This window comes from Mugil cephalus, chromosome 3 (genome assembly GCF_022458985.1).
Source record: "Mugil cephalus isolate CIBA_MC_2020 chromosome 3, CIBA_Mcephalus_1.1, whole genome shotgun sequence".
Taxonomy (NCBI): domain Eukaryota; kingdom Metazoa; phylum Chordata; class Actinopteri; order Mugiliformes; family Mugilidae; genus Mugil; species Mugil cephalus.
Window position 1 is genome coordinate 20,992,746 of NC_061772.1, and position 27,287 is coordinate 21,020,032.

The window sequence follows — 27,287 nt, forward strand, 5'->3', positions numbered from 1 at the left end:
AAAAGCGGGAGTAGGAGGAGGTGGTAGATGAGGGAAAGGGTGGGGGTCACTGGCGGACAGGAGGAGAGAGAGAGAGAGAGAGAGAGAGCGAGAGGGACGCGCTCCAATGAGAAAAAAAGTTTACTTGTTCTTCCTCCGCACAGTCCCGCAGCTGAGGGCATTGATGTGAGCGCAGAGGCTTTCAGTTTTTACGCGCACTTCTTTCCCCCCATCTCTCACCTTCACACACGGAGCACAAATCCACCTTCTCACCTTTAGTTTAGCGCGCGTCTGTACTTCTTTTTTCCCCCCTCTTTACTCCCTTTTATGAATGATTCTCTCTCGCAGTACTTCTAAACGATCCTCGGATACCTCGCCGCCCTCGCCTGCACGACTTCACCTCGGCGCACCTTCTCTCCTCAAGTTCAAACGCCACCAGGACTTTCACGGCAGCTCCAGACGCACTTTGGGGAAATATCACTCGACCAGGAAAAACTTGATATTTTGCGCAGCAGCCGAAGTGACCGCCAACATGAGTCTCAAAACCGACGCGGAGCCGAATAACAACGTTTCCATCGAAGAGGAGGTGAGTTTGGCCAAAGTTTCATTTCTCCGCTGCGCCACCGGACTTTGACCCGGTGGCGTCGCACGTTCAGTGAAAACCAGGTTTCCGGCCACACATCCACTCTTTTGTATGTTCTCTGTGTCTGTAGCTGTTTTTTTTTTCCTTTTTGTTTTTTTCTTTCTTTACTCCGCAGCCCCGGAACAGTTTAAGAGATAAGCGAGGAGTGCGCACATTGAAGGACGAACGCGTGTAGTATTCTTGCACCTCCTGGAGTTTCTAAAAGTTAACGCATTACGCCGAAGAACATCCTTCAAACTCGCATTTTAACATCCGTTTGTCGTCTTTAACCTTTGAGATATCTCATTGTACAAATTAAATTGACACACATTAAAATGTGAAGAAGTTAAAATGTCGATTTTGTTTTTGTGCTTGTACACCTTAAGGCTGGCTAAGAAATCGACATGTTCAATCCAAAAAATAATTTGTTACATTTGTAAAACATGCATACTTTTATAGGAGTAAAGATGGCATACTTTGAATTGGAAAACGTGTCCTTTAATTTATATATTTGTATAGGGCACTTCATATATATATTTATATATATATATATATATATATTTTTTTTAATATGACCGAGGCTTTTATTATAAGCATCCACATTGCCATGATGCGTTTGCATTCAGGTGCAGATAAAATAACATCTTAAAGCAGGTTTTTGGATTTTTCCTCAGATTTCAGAATAAAATAAAATGTCACAATTGTTACTGGAAATTCCTTATTTGCGGGTTGAACGTGTAGATATATATGAAATCAGGCTCACAATAAGGATGACTTAATTAACTTGATTTGACTTCTTCACAGCGGACACTCTTCTCGCCTGTGTGGTCAGCTATATTTCTTCTTTAATGACTCCTTATGGAGAGACACTGAGGGGAGCACTGGGCCTTTTGTTGGTCCTCCTTTGTTCTCTTTGTCATACGACAAAGCCATGTGTGGTCACTTCATTTTTTTTTTTTTTTTTTAACCTAATTTGGTTTGACATTTATTTTTTCTCTCGTCATCAAGAGCAAAGATCGAGCAAAATAAACCATAAAGGAATTTTAAAACAAAATTCCCAGCTCACGTGTGTTTAATCATTGCTATTTTTAACATTAAATGTTATTAAGAGCAGGAGAGGGTGCACAGGCCTGATGTTTACATATACACTTAGTCTAGAAGAAGCTGGAAGATAAATTAAAATGTCTCCACTGAGTTCGTGTCCAGCTGGGCCGGCTTTTCAGTTGCAGTATATGATGACTTGTAAAGGGCTGAGAGTTGCTGCTGTGCGGCACCTGAAAAATGCCGGAGGGCCGACAGGGTTGGGGCCACGGGTCAGAGGAAGGAAATGGTGTCACGCTGTGCACTGTTGTCCAGTGCTGTTCCTATGGCAGGCCCATTGTACTGAGGGCCTCCCCACCGGCTGGGAACTAATGGGCCTCGCACTGCACTGTTTATTTCCCCAGCCACACTGGACAGCACCAGTTCTCAGTGTCTGATCAAGGAGGGTCCTTGAAGTAGACTCGAGGGCTCCTGATAAAATGAAGAACATCTTATGTTCACTGTTTGGCTTGTGGAGAAAAAGGATGGAATTTATTTATTTATTTATTTTTTAATCACACAGGTTTTCTCATCTGTTTGAGCTAAATTAAATTTGTGATTTTTTTTTTTTTTAATTTTCTTTTTAAATCTGTTAAACTGAACCCTTCTTTAGATCTTGACAGGGTTTTTAAGCAGCGGTTTCTGATCTGAGGGTCAATGTCCAGTGAAACGTTTGCTTGATATGTTGGTGGAGCAGAGAAAACATGTTCTGCAAAATTATTTCATCTTTTTTTCTAACCCTTTATTTGTTACTAGATAATTTCTGGTCAGAATAAGAATGACTGCTTTTTGTCTGACCAGATAAATTGTTGATTTCAAGGTGGAGAATCAGCATCTTAAAGGGTCAAATCCCCAGTAACATTTATTATTAGTACATTTAGTACAGAGATCATGTTCATTGTGCTTGAAAGCTTTTGGCTTAATCGGTTTAAGAAAAAGGAAAGAAAGATCCGGTGCGACGTTTGACTCATGACCTTTTGAAGGTTAAATTCATGGGTGTCTTCATGGTTCTGTTTATTTGGTCAAATTATGGTCCTTTCATTTTGTTAAAATATTCAGAAATTATTCTTGAATTCCTGCCCATTCCCAGGGCTGGTGGATGGTGCATTAAACCAATTTTTGTTTCTCGTTCTATGGAGGAAAAAAAAGAACAGACCAAGTCACGTTCCTCTTTTTTGTCTTCAGGTACGAACACTGTTTGTCAGTGGCTTACCAGTCGATATCAAGCCACGTGAACTTTACCTTCTCTTCAGACCTTTTAAGGTAAGTGACATATTTGTAAGGAAGTGGTGTAAGGAAACAGGATGATGCGCGTCTTACTTTTCTCAAAGCCCACTCAGGCATTTGGCCTTTTGAAATTAAATAGACCTGATTTGTCACCGTTCTTAAAAAGTCAACACGGGTGTCGTGTTAACTCCTGGAGTGGTTATGAAAAGGGGTTTCTGAAAGGATTATCTGCACATGGGAGAGAAGTTGTAGAGCTGAAACTGTACTTTACACTATAGAGGAAGCACCTGTCATGCAGTGTGCATGTAATTCCTTTTTAAGCCACTTTCCACGATGCAGTGAAATGATTTGCAGGGTTTCGCGTGGAGCAGAAAGTTTCAGTGCCCCTAATGGAAGTGCAGATATTTTGCATATATGCAAATGAGGCCACATCATTGTTCATCCATTGCTCTGTTTTTTTTTTTTTTTTTTTTTTTGATTGGAGTCCAGTTCCATAAACAGTCCTCCCACCCTTGTCCTAACTAACCGAATTGAAAGTGGTATCCCTCGCACATGGATGGTCTTGTGGAATGTGTAAATGAGTAGCTCCAGCTATTGGCCAACCAATCCTCTCCGTGACCCAGCTCACCCACCGTGTAGGGAAATTTTTATTTCCTCTCCTAACATTTGTGCATTGTGAAACCACTGCAATGCTTTAAGTCATTGTGACACCGTTTTTATGTACTGCCCTTTACTTCTACTGTAGGCAAACACAGCACAGCGTGTGCAAACAGGGCTAATCTGATTCAGTGCATTTTCCCCTTCAGGCCCTACAAATGAAAACTTATGTTCTTTTACAAGAACTTTTTTAAAGAGACAACTTTAATGTTAAGTGCATCGTCCGCGTTGTTTTTCTACGCTGAGTGATTGAAGCTAAATCTGGTTTGGATTGTTGCTAAGGATTTATCGCAGTCAGTGAAAGTTGTTTAATTTTCCATAGCTGTAAATCAGGATCAGGAGAGAGCCCATCTTTCAACAGTCTGGTCAGGCAAAATTCCCCTTCATTTGTCTGGAATTTACTCATGCCTTAACCAGCACTTGTCTGTTTTTAAATCAGCAGCTTTATTTGGAAGTCATGCTCAATCTATGCTCTGTCAAAACCGAACCACACAGTGTATTTAGAAACACGTGCTTGCCCCATTAAACCAAACACAGTCGTCATTTCCATATGCTTGACTCGGGGGGCTAAAAATAACTCAATGTTTACTATATAATTCAGTGAAGGCTGTGTTCGTTGCGTGACGTTTTCCATTTTATTTTATAACAAATGTAAGTGCAACGCTCTCACAGAGGAATCCGTGTCGGGCTGCTGCCGAGCTCCATCTAAACTCGCACACAAGCCGGTTTCTCTTCGTATAGTGGGACGTTCATGCCTGACTTCCTGCATGTGACTCCAGGGTGGATAATTGGCTATCTTTCTTCTCCGCAGGGTTATGAAGGGTCACTGATTAAGTTAACTTCAAAACAGGTGAGGTGCCTTCCATAACTGCTTCTGTGCTGTGCTAAATGAGTTGCCCAGACAGGAGTTTGATGTCTTTGCAACTTCAACATTACACGAAAAAAAAAAAAAACACGATATTTTTCCTGTTCCTGGTGATTCGGCCTCGGTGTGAATATTAGGTTGCAAAATAATCAGTGTGATGTTTGACAGAAATGCAGCCTGGAGCTGCTTCAGTGAACGTTGTCACAATGTGTTTCTTCCCTCTTTTCTTCCAGCCTGTCGGGTTTGTAACCTTTGACAGTCGGTCTGGAGCTGAAGCGGCAAAAAATGCACTAAATGTAAGCATCGACTTGTTTTTATTGATTTATTTCTTCCCTCAGAGATGTATGCTGCATTTTTTTCTTTTTTGTTTTGTTTTCCCCACTTTTAAAGAATATCTTTTAAATGTTATTCATGTAGAGTTTTTCTAATCATAAACCTGAAAGTGATTTGGGGGGGGAAACGACTTCTTTCCCATTAAAATTTCTTTAAAGTCAACCCATTTTGTCTTTTACAATTCAAAGGCAGGGGCATTTTTGGAAAGAGGCCAGAATCCCGTAGCCTTACGGTAGTTTACTTTGACCTTGATACACATCCTCCTTAGTCTGATGTAGCTCTCTTCATTTTTCATGTCACTGCTTTACTGTTATACTTGTTCTATAGCCACATGTGTAGTATTATTTGGACACATCCTCAGTAGTGTAACCTCTTATTTTTGTCACCCAGTAGCCCACGTTGGCAGTATCTAACACTTCTCTCTCATAGCCTAGCCTTCCTTATGAGCATCACCTCTTAGACACACCAGCAGTCACACACACAAACACACACATACACCAAAATACTACTCACCTGCATGTGGGCACAACGCTTAGGGCACAAGAACACAAGCAGGGTTAAACCACCTCAGAGAGCGAAGTGACACTCAATGTCTCGCCATCGGCCCTTTTCCTCGTCTCCCTCTCCTCCTGGCTCGTGCGAAGGGTGAACTCCAGTCCTCCAGTCACCTGCGCTCTTGATTTTTGTCACGAGGAAAAAGAGATGCAAGCGTGTTGAAATATGTCAGAAGTGTGTCCTTCAGCCTACCCTTTTTCTTTCTTTTTATTTTTTTTGTGTGAAGGCGCTAATCATTTTGAAAGCGTTCAGAAGGACTGGGCATGTTTCAACATCCCACCTACAGTGATTAGCTGGAGGGAAGCTTGAAGGATGCATCCTGACTATTGAAACGCCGCTTCAAGGAAAGGGGGCCATGTGAGACTACTGAGCTACAGCCCCTCAAACTCAGCCCACCTCCCTTACGATGTCCCCTCCTCCCCTCCTCCATCTCTCTCTCAGGGTATCCGTTTTGACCCCGAAAGCCCCCAGACCCTGCGCTTAGAGTTTGCTAAAGCCAACACGAAGATGGCAAAGAGTAAGCTGATGGCCACACCGAACCCCACAAATATCCACCCTGCTCTAGGAGCACACTTCATTGCACGGGACCCATGTAAGTTGTACGGCTGCACCACTCTAGGCTCTCATCCACTCTCACCTTGGCAATTACCCTTGTTGCCCTTTTTCAAACTGTTGTATTTTGAGAGAAGCGAGCAGGGGTTGAAAAAACAGTATTTTAACAAATTAAAGACTAACTCACCTCCACGTGCATGTGTCATCTCGATTCTTACGACAGCTGCTTTGCTTCTGTCCAGCTGGGAAATTCCACTCTCACAAGGTTAAGTCAGCAGTTGCGTTTCTGCTCTCTTTGCCTAAACACCTGCTTGATTCATTAGGTTTGGACAGGTGCTCGTTGACAAGTGTTGAGCTGCGTTCAGACCAGATTCCTCCAAACTCAGCACAGAGCAGGAAGAGGGAGCTAGCTGCCTTCAAAGTTAACAAAACAACATTTTACAGTGTAACTTGTCGCGTGCTGCATCTAAACGGCGATTTAAATCGCAGCTCTAAGAAATTCTTGACTAAGGTCAGTTTCAGTTGCACTGAAGAAGTTTGTGTCAAATGACTATGAAGAGCTCAGTCATTCAGATCCTGTTAATCCAAAGCTAAAATGAAGGCAGCCGGACTTGAGTTTTTTACGACTCGACTCCTTGTCCAGCTGTTTTATGATATTTGAGCATCGAAGTAAAATCATTTATGTGATGGAGAAGAGGTCAGTTTGTAATCAGTCGGTTCTGTCGGTTCCTCCTACAAATGAACGAGAGGCCAAATCTGGTCTGACTGCATCTTTTTAGACTATTTAGCGGCAGTACAAGCTATTAAAAGAAAAAAATAAATCATTGGCCAGTAGTAAAACTTCAAAGATGACACACGAAAAAAAAGACACAATCTTCTTACAACATGCTTTGATTACATTTTTGCTTGCATGATGCAATCCTGTATGTTCAAGGGTAGGTCAGTCAGCCTTTTGCTTCCTCCCACCATGTACTTCCCCAGATGATCTGACAGGGGCAGCACTGATCCCAGCATCACCAGATGCCTGGACTCCTTATCCTCTGTACACCACAGAGCTAACCCCAGGCCTCCCCCACGCAGCCTTCACTTATCCGGCGGCCGCTGCCGCTGCTGCAGCCCTCCACGCCCAGGTGAGGGACCAACCGGTGTGTTTCTCTTTCAACTTTTTTTTTTTTTCCTTCCTCCTTAATCCTTCAGTAAACTTTCTGCTTTAACATTGCAGGGCTTTACCTTTTACAGAGCAACACACTGAGCAAAACTGATGCTTGCACACAAATATACAACATATTGACCCTGGCTTATATTAAATGCTTGATTCTTGTAAAAGTTGCAGTGTGCAGGTGTTTTTTTTTAATTTTTTTTTATTCTACTCAGTTTGCTATGAAAAGTTTGAGGATGCACTGCTGCAGTTAAAAGCAGCGGTTCGTACTAGTGAAACTTTCCCAGTGGTCCTTTGAGGTATTACAAAAACATTACAAAGATTTGTGTTGCTGAAGCCGACGCAGGTATCATGCCTGTGTTGTCGCTGGCTGCACAGCTTGTGCTCAGTCTTAATTATATGAAACGTGGCACTGAGTGGAAGATAAAACCACAAGTTATACTGTAGTTAAAAAAAAAAAAAAATCTGCTGCACCTTTAGTAGAGATGATATGTTCTTGATGCAACTGTAAAATACCAGGTACTTCAATTCCTCCCATCACCGCATGGATTAATGAAGAAGTAATAGGAAATACAAATATGAGCCTTAAAGAGGAGTGGTCAAACTACAAACTCAGACAGCTTAACCATCTGAGTTTTGTATTTTTAAAAAAATCCCTTTCGTTAAATTGCTGAAGACTGGATCGTTAACCAGATCTGGGAGAAATGTGGGCAGAGTCTTTACAGAGGAAGCTAACTCCAGAGAGGTCCAAATGCTACTGAGAGAGTGCAGTTTACTACAAGGGAGTGGGTAGGGCTTTTTAGTAACAATGGCAATGGAAAATATTTCTCTCTTGGGTCATTTTAAGTTCATTGTCAGCTAACTTCCTCCCGAAAGCTGGAGTAGGAGCGAAGGAGGGTGGTACACAGCGAAGCAGACGGCTATTGCATTGGTCATTTTTGTCGGGAGCAGGAGGCTGAGGAATGTCAGGTATTCGCTCTGAGAAACTGTCAGACGTGATGGCCTTCCCCCGAAGGTGCCAACTTACTGTCCACGTTCCTGTTGGAGCATAAGCTGACTGGGTAGCCGCACAAAGGGGGGAAAAGCCTTCTAATTGCATTCTGATGAAGGATCTCTAAAATGCCCTGATCCCAGTATGCTCTTCTCCCCCTCTGACTCTCGGCCTCGTCGGTTTGTCTGTGACACAGCGGGTGTAAGTCTCTAAACAACTGCTGATAAGCGCATGAATATGTCGAGTCGTTTCTGCGGCCTGTGTTTTTAAGCTGAAATCAGAGGCCTCGTTCCGCCAGAGGGGTTTAGTCGCAGGCAGGTATGGAAAGGGTTCAGGCATACCAGCTCTTACCCCGTGGAAATGTTTAACACACCGAGAGGTTCACCTCTCCACATTTCCATGCCTGTTAATTACTTCAGGACTATTGTCCTCAATGAGCAGCTACATGACCCACATTCCCATGGCTTCAGTGACCAGGGCTTAAAGGGACAGTCCTCCTAAACCAAAAGTACGTTTCAAAGCTCGTTAACGGATGAACTCTGAGGATTGAAGCACTGAAGCCTGGTTCTGGTCTGACTATGTTTGTGTTTCCTTAGATGCGCTGGTACCCTACTCCCTCTGAGACTTCCCAGCCTGGATGGAAGTCCCGGCAGTTTTGTTAGATATTTAGTGAGTAACCTTTGGTCAAACAGTTTTTATTTTTCTACGAGCTGCCCACCAACAATCCTGACTGCTAAACTAATATCGAGCAAACTGAAACCTGCACATCAACAGCCACACAATGTTGGATTAAAGCACGAGGCTGGCAGTGTTATGATTTTGTTAATAAATCCATGTTGACTTGGACCTCCAGACACTGGTGGTCTCTCCCCCAAATTCATTAGTTACCAAAAAGATATAGAAAAAAGAAATAGTGTCCTAAAACAGCTGAACACTGTAATTTTTTTATTTAAAAAAAAGTACTGTACTTCATTCTGAATTTATATTGATCTGGTTTTAGTTGTTTTCAGTTTCATACTAATATTTGGTGCGTTAGTGAATATTTTTTACAGCAGGAGTGTGCATAAATGTTTTTCATTTTTGTTTCAGTTATTGCTCTGTAAGCACAGACGGTCGAGCTGTTTTGGGCATTTTCATGGGATTTATTGACAAAAGAGAAATTGAATGCAGAATTTCATATTCTTTTTTTTATTTTTTATTTTTAAAGGCTGGTTATGTGCCAGATCTATGCCTCTGACTTCTAGTGTTGGACTAAAACTATTCAGTGATTTCTCTGGTGATGTGTTGACTATAAACATAATCACTGTAGGTTATTTTCAATCGATCTTGCATGCTCTTCTGCTGTAAATGTTCACTAATGCATCAAATGTGTATTGATCACAACTGAATATGGTCTCCAACAAAAGCTCAATCTGAGGATTGTTTTAAATATTCTATCCATTGGCAAAAAAACAGATGTGTAAGCCAGAAGTCAAATCCCTAACGCTTTGTTACAGTGTTTTTATTTTATTAACTAGATTACCGCCTTTGTCCTATTGGAGTTCTCTTTATTTTAAAATGAAAATTATACAGGTGTGTTTTGGACTAAATGTGATTTTCTTTGTTTTCTTCAGGCCTCTGGAAACCACACCTTTGTCCACCTGAAGTGAGGTTTGCCAAGCTCTTCATTAATTAATTTAATCAGGTTTATTTAATGGACAGATGTGCATTATTATAAACACAACAGTATTTATACCTCCTCCCAATTGTCTCTGGGGGGCGTCTGAGTTGAAACCATCTTGCTGTCGACAATCTGAGCTCATCCTTGGCAACTATTGCGGTACCATCTTAGCACTTCAATAAAAACAAAATAATAAAAAAAAAAGAAGAGAAAACCCTCATGCAAAACAACTCCATGGATCACAATTGCTGAGGAAATCTGACGTATTGAAGTTACCGTTGTTAAGCTAGTCCTTCCCTGGTTTTACCGCTGCTCCCGGGAGGTTTAGAAGCGTTAAGAGTCATTGCATGTTAAAGTCGTTTTGGCATGAATTTAGAACGCAGAGTTCTGTGTATCCTAATTTTCTTAGTGTTTGTGTTGCCTCTTTACGTTGACCTAGACAGCGAAATGTTTTGTTTTTCTGTAGAACCTTGGTCTTACCTCTGTGAAAGCTATAGGCTGTTGTGTAAATGGCTTATCTCGCATGGACCTTGTGAATGCATCCCTACGTTCTGACAATCCCAGTCCTTATGATCATATCAATGTCATTATTTGAGCGAAGGAAAGTACAAATATTTTTGTACTTTATGCGTAATGTATATTTATGCATTTTTTGTGCAACTAAATAATGAACCTGTATAAGTTGGATGTTTAGTCGTCTCTTGTGTTTTTGGTGTTAATTTTTTGATCCTATAATCCTGTTGAAGTAGTTTTAAAGAAGAAAAAGTGCAATTTGTTTAAAGGGGGAAGTGGGTTATCCGTCAAAAAATAAAAAATGGAAGTATTCAGAACGTGGCGTGTGCCATTCTGCTAAAATGAGATTGCTGTAAAACGATCTTTCAGAATGTGAAACTGGAATACAAACGTAAAGGGTTGCTTTTTTTGGAGGGGGTGGGCATTTTGAAATGGGAAGCAGGATTAGACTGGAGGAATTTAGTTTGTGGTTTAGAACATGTTTGTCTTTGTATCTGCTGTGCATAAGATGTAAAAAAACAAAAACAAAAAAAACAACAAAAATAATAATAATCCCATCTTATGAATAAAAAGAAGTGAATGCATATCTATCTCTGGGCATCTGTCATTTATCACTGCAGCGAGTCCGCGGCCAATCAAAGTTAAATACTCTTGACGACGTATACCGGCTCCAGGAACTGAACTCTGTGGACATCAGATGCCTGCATCAATAATTCACAGCAACTTTTCATTTGTAATGCACCGGTGCATTAGTGTCTCTTTGCATCTTGTGTGGGGCTGACCTCCACACTCCGCCCTGATAAGCTGGTAAGATGCTCTGCTCAGCCAACCATGACGGATCCTCGAGGGACTCTTGAGTGACTTGTCTCAATATAACCAGCTGTCTGATTGCAGAAGAGGGACAGTGCTGGTGGTTTAACTGTAAACATTTGGCCACATTGTGCTAATTAATTAAGCTGTGGTATACAAAGCACTGGCATTATACCAGATGCTGCCTGTCCAGTCTGATAAAATAACAATGACCATTATTTATCAGAGTGGCTTATTAAAAGTTTTATCAGCATGATGTGATGATGAGTCAGCCCAAGCTTTAAATTACACTGTGGTACACTGGGTTGAAATGTTTAACCTCGCTACCATCAAAATCAAGCTCCAAGGAAAATAACATGAAATTCTAGACATGCTGTCTTGGACGTACAATTCTTGTGTATTTGAGGTATAAAAAGTGATACAAAAGCAAAAGCTTTTCAGCAGCTTTTCTGGACATTTTCTGACCAGATGATGGAGAAAGAAAAAAAAAAGATGCTAAAATCCAGAGCGGTTTAGAAGAAGCGAATATTCTCTCACAGAGAATCCGCTATTTGCCCTTCATGGGAAAAAAACGGGTCATTTAACATCACTTTCTCACAGAATACTTGAATTGACATGAAATCAATAGAGGGTGCAAAGATGTGGATGCTACGGATTGGAAAGGGAGCCTTTTCTTTTCTCTGCAGTTTTTTGTCGAACTGTATGCCAAGACCTTCTGTTGCTGAAAATATTGAATATTTGTTCCTTCATGATCCTCTCTAAGCCCAGCAGGAAGGAAGAATCGATATTTTTGCAGTCAAAATCATTGCATGTTCTTGTATTTCAGAGAAGTGAGGAGGATTTATTTGTGCATTTCTTATGTTTCATTAAAATATCTCTGTAACGTGTACACTGTAGACAGAAGAGGTACAAGAATATATCTGCTTGTGTTTGTGCATTTGTGCACAAAGAATAATGTCTCCTAATTATGCCAACTTGGTGAAAGAAGGCTGAAAGGAAAAACAAAGCCATGAAATACAGGACTTTATCGCCCTCTATCGGTCCAACCTCTACATGACCAGCATTCAGGAGGCAACTGGAGAGAGCTTTGTGGGAATCAGAGCATCCGCAAACACAGGTATTGCTTTGTATGTTCAGATGGTTTTAAATCCACCGTAAAGCAAGTTTAAGATAAATATAATCTGTTGTCTAGGTTCCTGATTTATTCCTGATGTATTTTATGTGTGTGCTCTTGTTCATTCTGCTGCACAGACTTTTTTCCCATTTGCAGAAAAACACATTTTTATCCGTTATAGTCTTAAATCCAAATAAATGACAGCCATTTCGTCTGATTGCATGCTCATGCTGATTGCATAGATGAGTTTATACTTGTGTCTGGGTAAAACAGACAGTAAATGCAGCCTAAAATCAAGAGTAAATGATGAGTGATTGGTAATAGATGGAAAAATGATGAATAGCTGTATCTCATCAAGATATTTAGTTGTGGTTTTGTCTGAAGATGAGGCTGAAAACAAGACCAGCTGCATCAAATGTGGTGAAGATGTCACAAAATATAACATGTCTGTCATGTATGTGGTCTCCAAATGCACTTATGTTACCTAAAATGAGTTGCAAATTCGTATTGCAGGATGATATTTTTTAGGTTTCTAAAGTTGAAATTAATCTTATTTTTGGGAGGTAAAGTAGAGTAGTAGTTCATCCAACGTTCAGTATTTATTTCATTCAGAGTTCATTCTAGGATTTCATCCAATATGCAATGGAATCTCAAGACTTATTTGCTTTAATGAAACATGGAATGATGTAACAAGTCATATATCAGTTTAGTGAAATGACTTAAATGAACTGATCAATAAATAAAATGAATGAGAATTTGGTCAAATTATGTTTAATGATTGATATTTGCATTTTCATAGCATATGGAATAATAACAGAAAACAAAAAGGTTGATTCTACATGATATTAGTGTTATGTAATATACTTTACTACGTGGCTCATCCCAGAATGCATTGGGGAAGAATTATTTAGATATTTGAGTATTTTTTTCCCTCCAACAATAACCTCTCATAACACATAAATATGTCTGCAGGTGCAAAATCGATATTTAACAACTTAACTCAAACCACATTCGAGGTTTAAACTCTCCAAATGATAAGTTTGTGTTTATTTCATTATTTTAAATGATCTCTTCAAATTAAAATCTAAAGTGACACGTGACTTTTTTTTTTCCGCGGCGTGCTCTCTGATGTTGAGCACGTGAACAGACGGAGGCCCTCGAGGTACACCCATTTGCCGAGCGCACGTTCTCCAAATTAAGCCTAATTAGCTGTTAGCACACTTCATAAGTATGACCTTTTATCGCAACGAGCTGTTGTTATTGTGACATTTATCGTATCTCTGTCCACATCATGGCGTTTTCCCTGGTGAGTTAAAGGTTAAATAAAACGAAACCGGTTTAGGGAGGCCATGTCCAATGTTAACGTTTGACCTTCTGCCTGTCCTGATAAACTGAATATTTCTATCTAAAATACGTCGCTGGAAGTGTCGGAAAAACTCTGCTCTCGCGTTATGGCACGTGTCCCAACCTTAAGCTTAGCATGAAGTCTTGTCTTCCTCCTGCAGAGAAACGATGCCCGCAGGCCGGAGAGCCCTGACACCGACTCTCCAGCCCTGTCCACCTGCAGCAACGCAGACATCTTCCGCAGGATGAACACCATGCTGGGCAACGCTCTGGACTTCACCGGTGTGTGCACCACACCCAACAACGCCAAGGGAAAGCCAGACCTGCTGTGTGGTAAAGTTTCACCCACTAGTGTATTATGTGTTGGTTAAATCTGTGGACATGGCTGCAAAAGCGAGAAAACATCCATGATTGGCACAGTTGGTGCAAATACACAGGGAACCTTAACCTCTCATTGAAAAGCTTGAGCAGACAACAAAACTAAACTGAACCTGGCAATCTAACATTTTTTTTATTTATTTATTTTAATGCAGATTACAGGCCTCACACGTACATATTCTAGAAATTACCAACTTTGTCTACTGATAGTTTAAAACTAATCAAAATACTCAATTTCATTACATTTTTTAAAACCTTTAGTTTTTATTGTCCATAAAATAAATCAGAAAATGATACAAATCCTTTCACAAGACATTTATAAATGCAATAAATTAAAGGGCAAATTCCTCTTCTCCTCTGATACCTAAAAAAAATTACGTCTTAAGTGTCAATCATCAAAGTTATAAGCAATTTTAGTTCTAGTGATGGGGCTGGACTGAGGTCTAAAAAGAAATGTATGCATGAATCAGCCTGAAAACGCCCAACTTTGTATGAAGGTCGATTCCAATTTTCTAAAACCTTGGAACTTAAAACAGAAGGTATGACCTGCGTCTGTGTCCTCTAATTTGGCTTCTGTTCTTTTGTTTACATCATTATTTCATTCTAAATCCAGAAACCATAAAATTCAAGATATATGTTATTGATCCCCACAGTGAAATTATTTTGTCCAAGTAGTCACAAGACGCCAAAAAACATACGAACTAGACATAGAAATAAAGTAAATGAGAATTATCCCAAATGCAAGAACCAGCACAGATTTCTCTTTTGGTGACGGTTTTTAATGCTTTCTTTTATGCCATCAGTTAAACCGCTGTCACTTCATCTTTATGAATCGGGTGCCAGCAGCTGATTCATGCTGCATCGCTGGTCTGCAGCATTGCAGCAGCTCTAACTGTTCTTTTTTTATCCCCCAAGTCAGATTTGCCAAGATTCGAGCTCAGCACAGCGCCTCTGTCCTTTCTCTGAACTGTTCATTTGCTTAGGCCATGTGTGCTCTTGTGACTGCCCGTCTTGTTTTAGACGATGAGTTAAAGCCATGCACAGTTCGACGTGAGCAGCCATACAACACGAATGTTATCATTAAGTCTCACCAAAGTAAATAGTTGCACACTGAGTCTGACTTCTCTCATGGCCACTCTGCCCCATCCACTCTGACTTTGTGCTTGCTGAATCAGGGGTGTAACTGGCAGCTGGAAGCTTTCCAGGCCTGAAGAGGGAAGGGAGGAGCTGGCGATGTAAATTGCTCGGTCCTCAGCAGCTGACTTGATCAGATGTTTCGGCTACAGCGACGCTCTTCATGCCTGCTTCTGCGGTGTTTGTGTGCTCAGGACTATTTAAAATGATTAAAAATGAATTCTCCCCCCCGCGCATCATCAAGTTTGAAGCACTTTTTTAAAGTCTGCTGAGTCATTCGCTCCCATGCTGCCTCCCACCGTGCTGCTGTGGCTGTGCCCCTCCCCTCTATTCCTCCCTCCTGCCTCTGTCAGCTCGCTCAGGAAACAAGGCGAGACAGAGTAGGCAGCAGTCACAGCTGTCTTGCCACTGACTCGGAGACGTGCTGTGCCTACCAGAGAGGGGAGGACTTCCATCAACAAGCCAATAGCTCCGACAGGAATTTTTCATTACACAGTTGTTAGGCAAGGAAGCAGGGAGGTGGGGGAAAGCTGATGTCATTAGCAGGGGTGTGCGAGTGCATCAGCAGCCATGTCACATGCTGCTAGGTGGGTCAGTGATGCGGACGGAGATGCATGGCAGTTTCACCGGGCACAGAGGCAGCAGGTTAGCTCTGCCGTCACCCAGGGTAGGGGGAGATGTTGTGATGAGGGAAGTTGTTTATTTATTGAGCGTTTCTCTTCACAGAAGCTGTTTTGTTTCATCTTTCCCCTTTTCGTTGTAGTGCAGACTGAAACGACTGTTCCTTCTGGCTAACACTTCTCCTCTTTATTTATTTTTTATTTTTTTTTGCTACATCTCGGAACTGGATCTCGGATCAAAAAGAGTCAGAGCTGGCTGCGGTGGGCAGCAGGAGGATGCTTTTCCCCAACTGTGGTGTGCCTGGCTCCCAGGAGATGCCGTCATCCAGGGGCCCGCCGGGTGTCACGGACCTGGGCCTGGGCCTTCAGTCTCTCCGTCTGACCAGCTGGGACAGACCCTGGAGCAGCCAGGACACGGACACACACACCTCCTCGTCCCAGGTTCAGACCAGCTCGCCCTCCAGTAAGTACCAGACCTTTTGGTTACCTGAATGTATTTCACATCCACAGCAAAACCTGTGTTTTCATACCACATAATAGGGTTTTCTCCCTTGTCCACTACTATTTGTACCTAACAGTAGATCTTGTGTCTCTGTTTGTGAAGTCCTCGTTAATAATGAAATGTGATGGTTAAAAGCAGTCTGTGTGTGGGAATAGGCTGTAGCGTCGCTAGGGAGGATGATGTGGCAGTTTTGCTTTGCTGCATCTCTAGCAATTCAGCAGACATAAAAACAAGCCGGTGAAGCCATTATCGGTTCCCTAAACCCTCATGTTTCCTCAGTGTACTTCTCAATGACGAATACCTGTTGATCAAACGTATAGAGGCAGAGTCATGAAGGTCTGGATGGACAAGTGCAGGAATCCATACGGCTTCAAAACACTGAGTGAACAAAGATTATGTTAATGCTGACATTTGGGATGTCGCTCAGATTTCAGTGTCTTCAGAGAGGTGCCACCGATTAAAAGGATGCCCCATGTGTCCTGACCTATTTGTAGTGCTATACTTTTTATCGCAGCATGTCCAGACCAACCCGGTGTAACTTCATTTAGAGCTTTCTAAACTGGGCCTGCAACAAAGTGGGACAGAGCTTTGAATGCGGCCTCCAGCTGAATAATCCCCTCAGAGCCTCATGTTCGCTGTTACCGACCACACAGCAGTACATACCTGCCACTGTTGCCAGCTGACTCACTTGGTTATCAGAGGGGAAAGGAGACTCTGTTTAATACTTAAGGTATGGCTGTAAGGCTGACACATCATTTGGACGTGAGTAATTTTTCGAAAGGGAAAGGAGTCGAGCTTCTACGTCGAGATTGTGTTTCAAATGAAAGCATATAAAACTGTATATCAAACTTGGAACTGAAAATACTTAATCATTGACTCAAGCTTTTTTCTTTTTTTTTTTTTTTTTGGTTGCTGTTGGCAGCCAGCTTGCTCATCAAGCACCTTCTTCTGCAAGCACTTTTTTGGAAACGTGTTTGCATTGCTGCCTCACAGTACTGATAAATCAATGTGGGCCTTTACATTAAGCACACAACTCCCCCGTCTTTTTTAAGTGGCATGAACTTGCAGTGCAAGGTTAAGGTACGTACATTCACCCTGATGAATGGCATTAGTCCTTTTCTGGAAACTTCTGTAGGTACAAGTCCTTTTCGTCTGCCCTTTCTTACATGCACGGTTGTGAGTCATCTAGTCACGATTTTAAATTGTGTGATTCTCTTGTTCTCCAGTGCTAGATATACTGAACAGTCCCTTCAGTAGCATACTTGGGAAGCCCCCAGGCTACCTGCCACCTGAGTCCATGAGCATGACGGCTGACTTCCTTGAACGGTTCCCTGGCATGGCTCGCATGGCTAACCGACTGGACTCGGGCTCCTTTTTGGACTCTCGCTCCAGCAGCCCTGAAGACTCGGAGACCAGCGGCTTTAGCTCTGGCTCGGACCACCTCTGTGACATGCTGGTAAGGCAAACGATCCTCATTCCTACCCATCCTGTTTCGAAAACTGTCTCAAACCTAGATACTCGACCCTTTGGTGGCGTTCCCATTTACTGTTCTGATTGTCATCCAAATATAGGGTCAATGAACAAACCGTCTTACATTTTCTAATCTGCTCCTGTTCAGAAGAAGAGTTTTTATTTGGCAGTAGCTTAATATTAGATCTGCACAATATTCTGCTACATCCTATTTTCCTTTTTATCTCTCAACATTTGCTTGTCTCAACATGTCTTTTTCTCTCCAGTCCACTTTGCGCATTTCCCCTCCCCTGCCTTATCTTGCGTCAAACATGCAGAAGGATCTGCTGCGACTCGGCTCCCGTCTGGACTCCCAGGACACAAACTCTCCCCTGACCCCACCGTCCAGTGCCAGCCCCGCCTCCTCGGCCATTTCCCGTCGCTGGCGTACTGGCTCCCCATGGCCGGGTGCAGATGTGCTTGACCAGTCGGATGACACGTTCAGCATCGAGAGGGAGGCCCGACTGCACCGCCAGGCTGCAGGTGAAATCACCGTCCCCTTTATTTTGTTTTATTCTCTTTATTGATATACAAAGTTTTCCTTACAACAGCTGTCCATTTAGACTATAAATGTCTACTGAGCACGCAAAGCAGGATTACAGGATAAAATAAACAATGTATAGTTATTAGACCAGACCAGTAAAAATCGGCAGACACTGCATGTAGCATATGAAAAGTCTCGCTAGTGTGAATTTTATTCTGGGATTGTAAGATGGCACGCTGTCTTTTATTTCAGCACATTTGTGCCTCTTATTCCAGACAAGTTTTCTGTAATTTATTCAATTTGTTTACAGTCTAAAGGGAAGTCACCTTGTCAATGTATATTCTGTAATTCTGTATTTCATTAACCTCATGAGACCCTGCGTCCTCATAAGGGGGCATTAAGTTCTTCATTCTGCGGCCAGTCATGGGACAAAACCTCATCAAATTAAACAGTTGAAACTTGTTTATGCTTATTGACATTTCTAGTTTGACATGCAAATTTAACAAATTCTGTCAATAGTAAGGAGGTACGACGTCGCTAATTAACAAGTACTCGTTTGAGGACGTTGGGATTTCATCATTTGTCTTAACATAGCTGTGTTCAGGTATTAAAATAAACAGTTTTATATTTTGTTATGCATTGGTGAATTTGTTGTAAAACAGTGCAATAATCCCCTTGTCCACCTATGAGGACATAATAATTTTTTTCAAAAACTATTTCCTGTTCAAAGATGATGCTTAGTTTTTATTCTTAGATCCTACTAATCCCAAACACCTTGGAGAAATCAAAAATGCATAGCAAACAAAAGCTCTGGTCTCAGGGGGTTAACAGAAAACGGAGGGACTGAATGTGGACGACTCGGTGGTTGTATGTATTTGCAACCAGACCTTGTGAGTCGGCACCTTTTATTGAAGTGTTAGACTTTGGGGGAAAAAATTGACCTTCCACCCTCAAACATTTGTTCATGCATTTCTGTATCTCTTGCAATTAAAAGTTGATTGAAAGACGTCCCCTGAAGTAATGAAAATCTGCTTCATCCATCATGTTATTCTGGTGTATCTCATCTCAAATTTCTCTGCTCTTCTTGATTCTCAAACCCTAAATGTTGACTCACTACTCTCCTGCACTCGTCAGCTGTGAATGAGGCCTCATTCACCTGGAGCGGTCAGCTGCCTCCCAGGAACAACAAGGATCCTCTGTACTCCTGCAAGGTCTTCCTTGGTGGCGTGCCCTGGGACATCACAGAAGGTAACTGCTGAAAACAAAACTCAACGTGGTTAAACTATCTTTGAGGTAGAGTTTTCATAAACGCTGACAAGACGAGCACGTATTAGGTTGGGTACTACCCAGCCTCAAAGAAAGTCTGGGTTTTATTCCGTTTGCATTTTTCAGGTTGATAAAATTTGGCAGCTCTTCTGAGTATATGGTACTTTTTACTGCAAGTTTACAGGAAGTAAAACTGACATGAGTTATTTCTGTGCTTTGTGTCTAGCAGGTTCTTATTGTAACACATATTGACAGGTTGTATTTCAGATAACTAAGAATAGTGACTGTCATTTGACATTTAAGGCCATTTGCTAAATTCATTGCCCAAACTGTGGAGCTTGGTTCTAGTAACAGCACTTTAGCATCATGCACCCTTTTAAAAAATACTTGATGTTTAAACCAGATTTTCTAAAACTGCTGAAAACGTTGAGACTCAGACATCTAACTGTACATTATCGGCCTTTACTCTCTGTCACCAGCTGGTCTGATCAACACCTTCAGCGGCTTTGGCCCTCTGACTGTGGAGTGGCCGGGTAAGGATGGGAAGCACCCTCGCTGCCCTCCCAAAGGTAATGTGGCCAAAGGTAATGACAAGCTGGTAGGCTATTCCCTTTTTTGTTTTTTTTTTTCCCCCCTTTTTCCCTTGTGATCTTACGGTGGCACTGTGGTGAACACGCGGCATTCTGGTGAGTTTAACTGTTACCCTCACAATCGATAAGTAGCTTAACTAGAACATTAAAAAAAATGGTGCTGGGCCACAAATATAAGAAATGTAACACACTGTCAGACTTGCACAGGTGAAATGGATCAGTGGTTCAAAACTACTTTGGATAAAATATGAATTTTTTCCATTCAGTAAGTTTGGTTCCTCAGTGACAAAGCTAAGTGAAATAGCAATTTTTAACTTTTCATTTTAGTTATTCAACAACTACTAAGATGAATTTGTTTACTGCATATTTACCCAATTATCTGGAATGTTTAACTACAAACCATAACAGTTTTAACTAGTCTTTGCTCACTTCCTAGTTTTCATACATTCTTATCGAACTGCATCTTTCAAACCTTTTGTACAGGTTTGATTACATTTATGGTGCTTTATAGATGCAAAGTACCTTTGGAAATTGCACAAGTACATCCATCAGTATATTCACTCACTGATTTAAATCTCCTAAATTAAGGATGTTTTTTTTTTTTGTCCTCTACCTCTTTTGCTAAAGTAGGTTTTCCACTACACAGCGTGTCCCACAAGTCTGTATCCACAGGAACAAAAACAATAATAGAAATCCCCGTGGGTTCAGACTTTTGGGACATCCTGTAGATCTACGCTGCTGTTTCAGACACTTTAACTTGCTACACACATGTCACACTCGACAATCTGGGCTGTGAATCATGCAATTCACCGTTAATGCTCAGTATTTATGCTTGATAAGTGGCTCGTCAAGCATTTTTTTATTTATTTTTTTTTGATAATCTTGTAGATCATGTGCACACTCTGCTGCTGCTTCTGTATCCTGAAGTATTTTGCTGTGTCTCTGTTGTAGGCTATGTTTACCTGGTGTTTGAGAATGAGAAGTCTGTACGGGCTTTGCTGCATGCCTGCTCCCAGGACCCGTTTCACCCCGAGGACAACAGGGAGTACTACTTCAAGATGTCCAGCCGCAGAATGCGATGCAAGGATGTGAGTCTGAACCTGAATGTGCAAAGAGCGATGATTCTTTACTCTGTTGTACAACACCAAGCTGAACAATAGTATGATGCAGGTCTGCATTATGAATTATGATTGAAAAGCTTAAGATGGACTCACAAATGTGACTTATTGTAGGTGGATAAGTTGGATTGTTTTCCTGTAAGTTGCTGGTTTGTGTTCAGACTCTAAATCATGAGTTGCTGTCTGATCTTTACAGTAAAACTGTATCGGACTGAAGCGAGATGGTTTCCTGCTTCTGTTTTTATAAATGGGGAAACTACACAGAGTCTTTTGTGTTGTGTTTATGAATAGTATTACTCAGACTTCTGTCTTGTGTGAAAGAATTTTTTCTTTCATTCCTCTGCACCGGTGGCAGCCATGGCCAGAAGCATTGTTTCAGGTTTCTGACTGCGTGGCCCATTCTTGTGAGCACAAACAGCTGAAGGTCATTTCTCCAAATTGGACTCAGATGTGTTGGGTGGGATCGAAGGTCATGTCGGGACAAAGTCGCGCACAAATGTCTAATAGAATAACATCTAAAAAGTTATGTCTTTTTAGATCCAAAAGGTCAACTTCACTGCTGCACTGAAATGTTTGCAAAAAATAGTAAATTCCTTTGGTCTTTACTACAGGGTTCATAGGGAGTTAGAAGTAAATGTATCTTAAATTGAGGAAGTGTCTCCACCAGAACTCTAGTGTCGTACTTGTGTGGTCAGAGTATGTTTGGATTTCTGTTCAGAAAAGGATATTTAAAGAACAAAATGGCTTCTGTAAATAAGATCGGACAGAAACAAAGCACTTTTTTTTTTTTTTTTTTTTTTCGTATTTTGCAACTGGAAGTTGCCACATGAACATGTATGAGGACGGTGCTGTGTTTATGGCAAATATGACGTCTATGTGATTTTCCTAGCTCAGGCTAAAATGTCTCTGGAACTTAACTCTGATGTGATTTTTGACATGATGTCAGAAGGCTTGTCATCTGCAGAAACCTCTGCATGCATATCGGTGTAATGTTAGCTAGTAGCTAACTATTCCCTGGTTATATGTAGTTCATTTTAGTTTTTATGCAGCTTAGTTTTTCCACGGTCATTTTGTCTTCCCTGAGACTTTTTTTTTTTTTTTTTTTTTTTTTTTTAAATTGTGTTGAATAACGATGTACTGCTTCATGTCCATCAACTTCTGTGACACAGCGCTGTCCTCATATCTGCTCTTCTTACGACAGCGTCCAGTCGCACAATATGGGGGAAAAAAACGGGCCTTTTTTTGTTTTTCTTTTTCGGTCTAATGATTTTATTTATTTATTTTTTTTTTTTTAGAAGCGCAAAATGAAAATACTTTAAGTTTTGCTTATCCATACTTGATCCTGATACAGAAAATGCCTTGAATTTTTCATTTTAATATCCATTTCTGAACAGAAAATCCAAAAAGTGACCAAAACATACACGTGTGGTACTACAAACGATACAAAACTCTTATGCTCTTTGATGGAAAGGAGAGTTCACGGAGTAACTCAGCCTGTTCACGGACTCTCTTCCGTCTGCTTACAGGTGCAGGTGATACCCTGGGTGATCTCCGACAGTAACTACGTGCGCTGCCCTGCCCAGCGTTTGGACCCCAGTAAGACGGTGTTTGTTGGTGCGCTGCATGGCATGCTGAACGCTGAGGCGCTGGCCAGCATCATGAACGACCTGTTTGGAGGCGTCATGTATGCTGGCATTGACACGGACAAGCACAAGTACCCCATAGGTGAGAATGTGTCTGTTAATTCTTTAGTATATAGGTCGCGTCTTTGACTTGTGTTTTAAAAGCTGCTTTTCCGTGTGTGTACAGGCTCTGGACGTGTCACTTTCAACAATCAGCGCAGTTACCTGAAAGCTGTGTGTGCAGCATTTGTGGAGATTAAAACGCCTAAGTTTACAAAGAAGGTAAGAAGATGCATGTTTGAATACAAACCATCTGCTTGTGAAACTGAGGATTAGTTCAAAGACGGATCTGAGACTTTGGGGTTTAAGCCAGTCCCAATCTTCTGCAGTCATTTATTTTTAGCTCTGCCGTAAACCAAATCACAACCCTATAGAGTCTAAATGTCTTTGTCCTCTATAAATTCTGGTTGGCTAGAATCAAAGCTGCCCAATCTAAGAAGTTCTTGGAGACAAATAACATGACACACGTCTGCTATGTGGCACAATTTACTGTGAAACACAGTCCGACAGAAATTTGTAATGTGGATGTTTGGTGTCATTGTGGTAGATCATTCAACACAACCACATTGATTTAAAAAAAAAAAAAAAAAGGAAGAATATGAGTACATTTAGGCAAAGGCTGCACAGAAACGACTAGTTCCTTTTTAGATGGCGTAGAGGAGAAATTAGTTGGTGAAATCCAGTGTTCCCTACAAAAATGTCCACAAACCGAGTCTCTGACTTTCCCCTCAGGTTCAGATCGACCCCTACCTGGAAGACTCCATGTGTCAAGTTTGCCTTCGCCAACCTGGGCCTTTCTTCTGCAGAGACCAGGTCAGTTTCCATGACTTTGTCTTCCCTTCTTTACCTCTCCACACTGTAGTAGATAAAATGTGTTTAACCCATAAGTATATGTAAACTAAATATGCAAACTTGGTTGTGTTTTACCTCAAATCTCCAAAGACTCAACATTAATGTATATTTTTCTAATGAAATGACATAATGTCAGACTGAATTATAAAGTGGTTTTATATGGTATAGAAATGATCTACAACAAGTAAAAATGTATTGGTACAGCAATGAAATTAGACTGTTATGTTAAAATTAAATTGCAGTCTTCAGATATCTTGCTTTGAGACAAGGTTCTAATATTGTGGTTAATATTAGTGGCTGAGTTCTTGCTGTAGAAAGTAAATTACTGAGTTTGGAAAACAGTTTACCTACTGGAGTCAGCCTTTTTTTGAATACTTTTGATTTTACCTTTAAATTTCATCTTAAACTGTTTGACTTTATTTTTTTTTTTATTCTAACATGCTGCATTAACACTGATCATAAAATCATAAATGTGTTTCACCATTTTAATCACTTTGAATGCCATTATAAATTTTAAATGTCAAACATATTTACCCGTTTATCACTGTTATAACTATTTAATTTAAGATGCAATATGTCACCATAAGTATTGTCTAAAATCACAAACCTCAATATCAGCCTTTTGCTCATTTCTAAATGTAAATGACAGACATTTTTAGTATTTTATTTATTTTAATGTAGGCTTACCAACATAATTTGAAAACTGCACTAGTTGAAACAGACTGAGGCTGCATTTTTTTTTTTTGCGTCTTTCCATTATGTCATATTAAATCAGTCGTGTCATTTGGACGCGCTGGTGCATCTACCTCCATAGAGTTAAGTAAGATTTGATCATCATCACAACTAATCCAATCCAGGTTCATCAGTTTAAATGACATCGGTCCAACGTCCCTTTTTAATGTTTCTGCTTCAACTTTGATCCATTTGACATGAGAGGATGTTACTGTGTCCTGCTGGTTTACTGCTGCCATCCACGCATCCAGTGTTCCTGATCTTTTCATCTGATAAAAGGGGCTTTAGTAGTGGTAACTCATTGACTATAGACAAAGTCGAACTTGTTTAAAATGACATTTCTTTTCCTATATTTCAGTTGATAACCTGGTATTTATAATATTCTAACCATTAGAAGCAGTAAAACCAATTACTAGATCAGAAATCTGCTTTACATGATGACTTCTCATGCACTAAATAGTCTCTGCCTACAATGAGCTCAGTCCCCTTTCTATTGCCCCCCCCCGCCAGGCCTGCTTCAAGTACTACTGCCGCTCTTGCTGGCACTGGCAGCACTCCATGGACATCTTGAGCAACCACCGGCCCCTCATGCGCAACCAGAAGAACAGAGACTCCAGCTAAAGCAGACGGATCCAGACGCTGTGAAGGGCCCGAGGAAGAGCCCCCCACCGTATGAGGCGCGGAGCTGCCGGCCAAGGAGAGCACGTGTGCCGGACAGGGACGTCCACCATGGCACGCCACCAGGCACTGGGGATATATCACTGTAGAAAATGTTCACTTTTGCACTTGCTACATTTTTGCTGTTCACAGTGGCACTATGCACCGTGACCTTGTTGGGAGAGACAAGGGGCCCTTCACACTTATGCATTTTTCCCAGACTTGTGGCCAGACAGATGGGAGTCAGCCTAAGGTTAAGAAATGGTTGAAAATGCCATTTCTTTCTCTTTTTTTTTCCCTTTTTTTTCTTTTTTTGTTTACATGTGTTGCATAGTGAAGAGCAATCACGCAAGTCTCATTGCCGTTCATTGGCAAATGCCATACAGTGCCTTTAAATTTTTATTTTTCCCCCCCTCCTCCCTCCCTCCCTCCCCCTACCCCCAGTTGGCGTCTGTTTTTTCCTGTGCAAGCCAACTGGTGTTTCTTACTTTTGGGAGTTGAATGTTGGGCTTCATTTAACCAGTCGCATTTCAGACATTTTTACGCAGTTTTTTACTAATTTGTACACAAACGGTTTTAAGTCATGACATGAAAATTTTGAACAGAATTCTACCAGGTGGCTGTTTATGGGAAACCCCCCTTTTAGTTTTTTTTCTCATACATTTTTCCGTGGCTTTTTTTTCACCCCCCCCTTTTTTAATTTGCCCTCCCAAATTTCAACAGAATGGGCACAAAATGTTGGATGTACTTTAACTTGCTTCGTTGGTCCGGTTATATTAAATGTGTGTAACAATAGTACAGGATATGCTTCAACTGGTAATCATTTATTTTTTTTTATTTATATTTTTTTTTCCAAAGCAACTGATGGATCCTATTGAAACTAGAGTGAATGAAGATTTGATTGTACATAGTTTTGATTTTTGCACTTTTTAATTTGCACGTGTGGAGAGGTGGCAGTGGTTTTTAATCACTTTTGTACATCAGCAGGGGGACACGCCTATGTTAGAACAGCTGCTTGTTTCCTGTTGAATGTAAGAACTTCCACTTAAATTATCTATCCAGAGCTTGAGTAGACCCCAGTAAATGATCCCCACGCTTTCTTATCCCATTTTTGCCTTCATGTTCCAGTTGGACATCAATGCATAATAAGCTGTGTGCCAAAGACAAAGTGTCTTTTCTTTATCCATTAGGTTTGTCCTGCTGAGCTTGTTGTCCCTTAGCCCAGCTGCTTTTTAGAGTTTTGAAGTCTACCTCATTGTGGTCTGCCAAGTTTGCTGCTACTTACAGTTGTGGAGTATGTTCAGATTGGGCACAATAAAGGTGTTTAAGCATTACTCAGCGCGTCTGGACTCTTTGATTCACTGTTGCAGCAACTTTATGTTGAGGAAAAGTGGGATTATGGGTTTGCACAAACAAAATTCCTGAAACTGACTTAATTTTTCAAAATTCAAACTGAACAGTTACGACTTCTTTCCACCTGAATGCTACACATGACGATTGTTACACATGTGTGGTACAATGTGTTCGATACAGAACTAAAACTGTCTGGCTTCATGAGGCCAATGTACATATTACAACACATACAAGTGTGTACTTTTTTTTTTATTTTATTAAAAGTGGTTCCTTTATCATAGTTCCTGTGGGCCCCTAAGTCTTGAAGTATTGAATTCATTCATCTAAAAAAATAATTGGAATTTAAGTCTTCAATCTTTCAAAAGTCTTAATGTTCAACACATGGTAAGTAAATAATAGGCAACGTTTATATATTTTTTTTTTTAAAATTTCATCTCAAGTTGCATTAACAAAATCTTCAATTTAACTTCCCTTGAGCTGTATGAACCCTGTTTATATAACACAAATGTTGCCTATTTTATTGTAAGTAGAAAAATTCAATTTAAAGCAACTTGCGCTTGAGAACAATTAAAAGTACTAAGAATTGCAGAGATTAAAAAGGTTAATCATTACCCTGAAGTACTGGGCTGTTAGTTTGCAGAGGTGCGTCATCAGTGAGACTTGTTTACAGACTCGTGAGGAATTTGTTCTTGATGCATCAACTGGGCAGAACTTTCACTGTGTTAAATGAATACGAAAACCTGGCCGACATCCCAAAATAAGAAAAGTGCATCTCATTGTTTACCTCCCATGATGCTTAGCGAGAGTGATGCGTGCAGCAGCCAGAGGTCCCTATGAGAAACTCTCCTGGAGTTCAGCACTTGAGTTTCCTGTGAAGTATGAACGACGTCGCCAAAACAAACTTGGTGCTTGTTGATCTCAAGAATAAGAACAAATCTCTGAGTAACAA

At 40.9% G+C, this 27,287-nt stretch overlaps 2 protein-coding genes across 8 annotated transcripts; both read left to right on the top strand.

Moving 5' to 3' along the window:
- The first annotated feature begins 3 nt into the window (after positions 1 to 3).
- LOC125005183 (RNA-binding protein, mRNA-processing factor 2a) lies at positions 4 to 10,777 on the top strand. Of its 5 annotated transcripts, none has more exons than XM_047580274.1 (9): positions 4 to 165; positions 328 to 565; positions 2,867 to 2,944; positions 4,377 to 4,415; positions 4,664 to 4,726; positions 5,760 to 5,910; positions 6,852 to 7,015; positions 8,617 to 8,689; positions 9,634 to 10,777. In XM_047580274.1, the coding sequence occupies exons 1-8, from the start codon at positions 107 to 109 to the stop codon at positions 8,680 to 8,682; spliced, it is 858 nt and encodes a 285-aa protein (XP_047436230.1). In that variant the 5' UTR covers positions 4 to 106; the 3' UTR covers positions 8,683 to 8,689; positions 9,634 to 10,777. The 5 variants fall into 5 exon arrangements, with proteins under 5 accessions (XP_047436230.1, XP_047436232.1, XP_047436231.1 ...); XM_047580275.1 differs by having other exon boundaries at positions 5 to 165; positions 6,852 to 7,000; XM_047580276.1 differs by lacking the exon at positions 8,617 to 8,689.
- Positions 10,778 to 13,297: 2,520 nt separating this feature from the next.
- Positions 13,298 to 26,319, top strand: cpeb1b (cytoplasmic polyadenylation element binding protein 1b). 3 transcript variants are annotated; one of them, XM_047581389.1, is made up of 12 exons: positions 13,298 to 13,423; positions 13,623 to 13,794; positions 15,838 to 16,056; positions 17,322 to 17,551; positions 17,832 to 18,087; positions 19,223 to 19,336; positions 19,834 to 19,938; positions 20,896 to 21,032; positions 22,589 to 22,787; positions 22,872 to 22,966; positions 23,477 to 23,557; positions 24,839 to 26,319. In XM_047581389.1, the coding sequence occupies exons 1-12, from the start codon at positions 13,409 to 13,411 to the stop codon at positions 24,947 to 24,949; spliced, it is 1,734 nt and encodes a 577-aa protein (XP_047437345.1). In that variant the 5' UTR covers positions 13,298 to 13,408; the 3' UTR covers positions 24,950 to 26,319. The 3 variants fall into 3 exon arrangements, with proteins under 3 accessions (XP_047437345.1, XP_047437346.1, XP_047437347.1); XM_047581390.1 differs by having other exon boundaries at positions 19,834 to 19,923; XM_047581391.1 differs by lacking the exons at positions 13,298 to 13,423; positions 13,623 to 13,794 and adding an exon at positions 15,260 to 15,618.
- The last annotated feature ends 968 nt before the right edge of the window (positions 26,320 to 27,287 follow it).

What these genes read in the sequence shown, in the direction of transcription:
- LOC125005183 (XM_047580274.1), top strand. Translation starts at nt 107, where the DNA reads ATGAGAAAAAAAGTTTACTTGTTCTTCCTCCGCACAGTCCCGCAGCTG. An exon ending in TTCTCTTCAGACCTTTTAAG is followed by an intron (nt 2,945 to 4,376) that starts GTAAGTGACATA and finishes TCTTCTCCGCAG; the next exon opens with GGTTATGAAGGGTCACTGAT. An exon ending in CCCAGGTGAGGGACCAACCG is followed by an intron (nt 7,016 to 8,616) that starts GTGTGTTTCTCT and finishes GTGTTTCCTTAG; the next exon opens with ATGCGCTGGTACCCTACTCC.
- cpeb1b (XM_047581389.1), top strand. An exon ending in GCCCTGGGACATCACAGAAG is followed by an intron (nt 19,337 to 19,833) that starts GTAACTGCTGAA and finishes CTCTGTCACCAG; the next exon opens with CTGGTCTGATCAACACCTTC. An exon ending in CAAGCACAAGTACCCCATAG is followed by an intron (nt 22,788 to 22,871) that starts GTGAGAATGTGT and finishes GTGTGTGTACAG; the next exon opens with GCTCTGGACGTGTCACTTTC.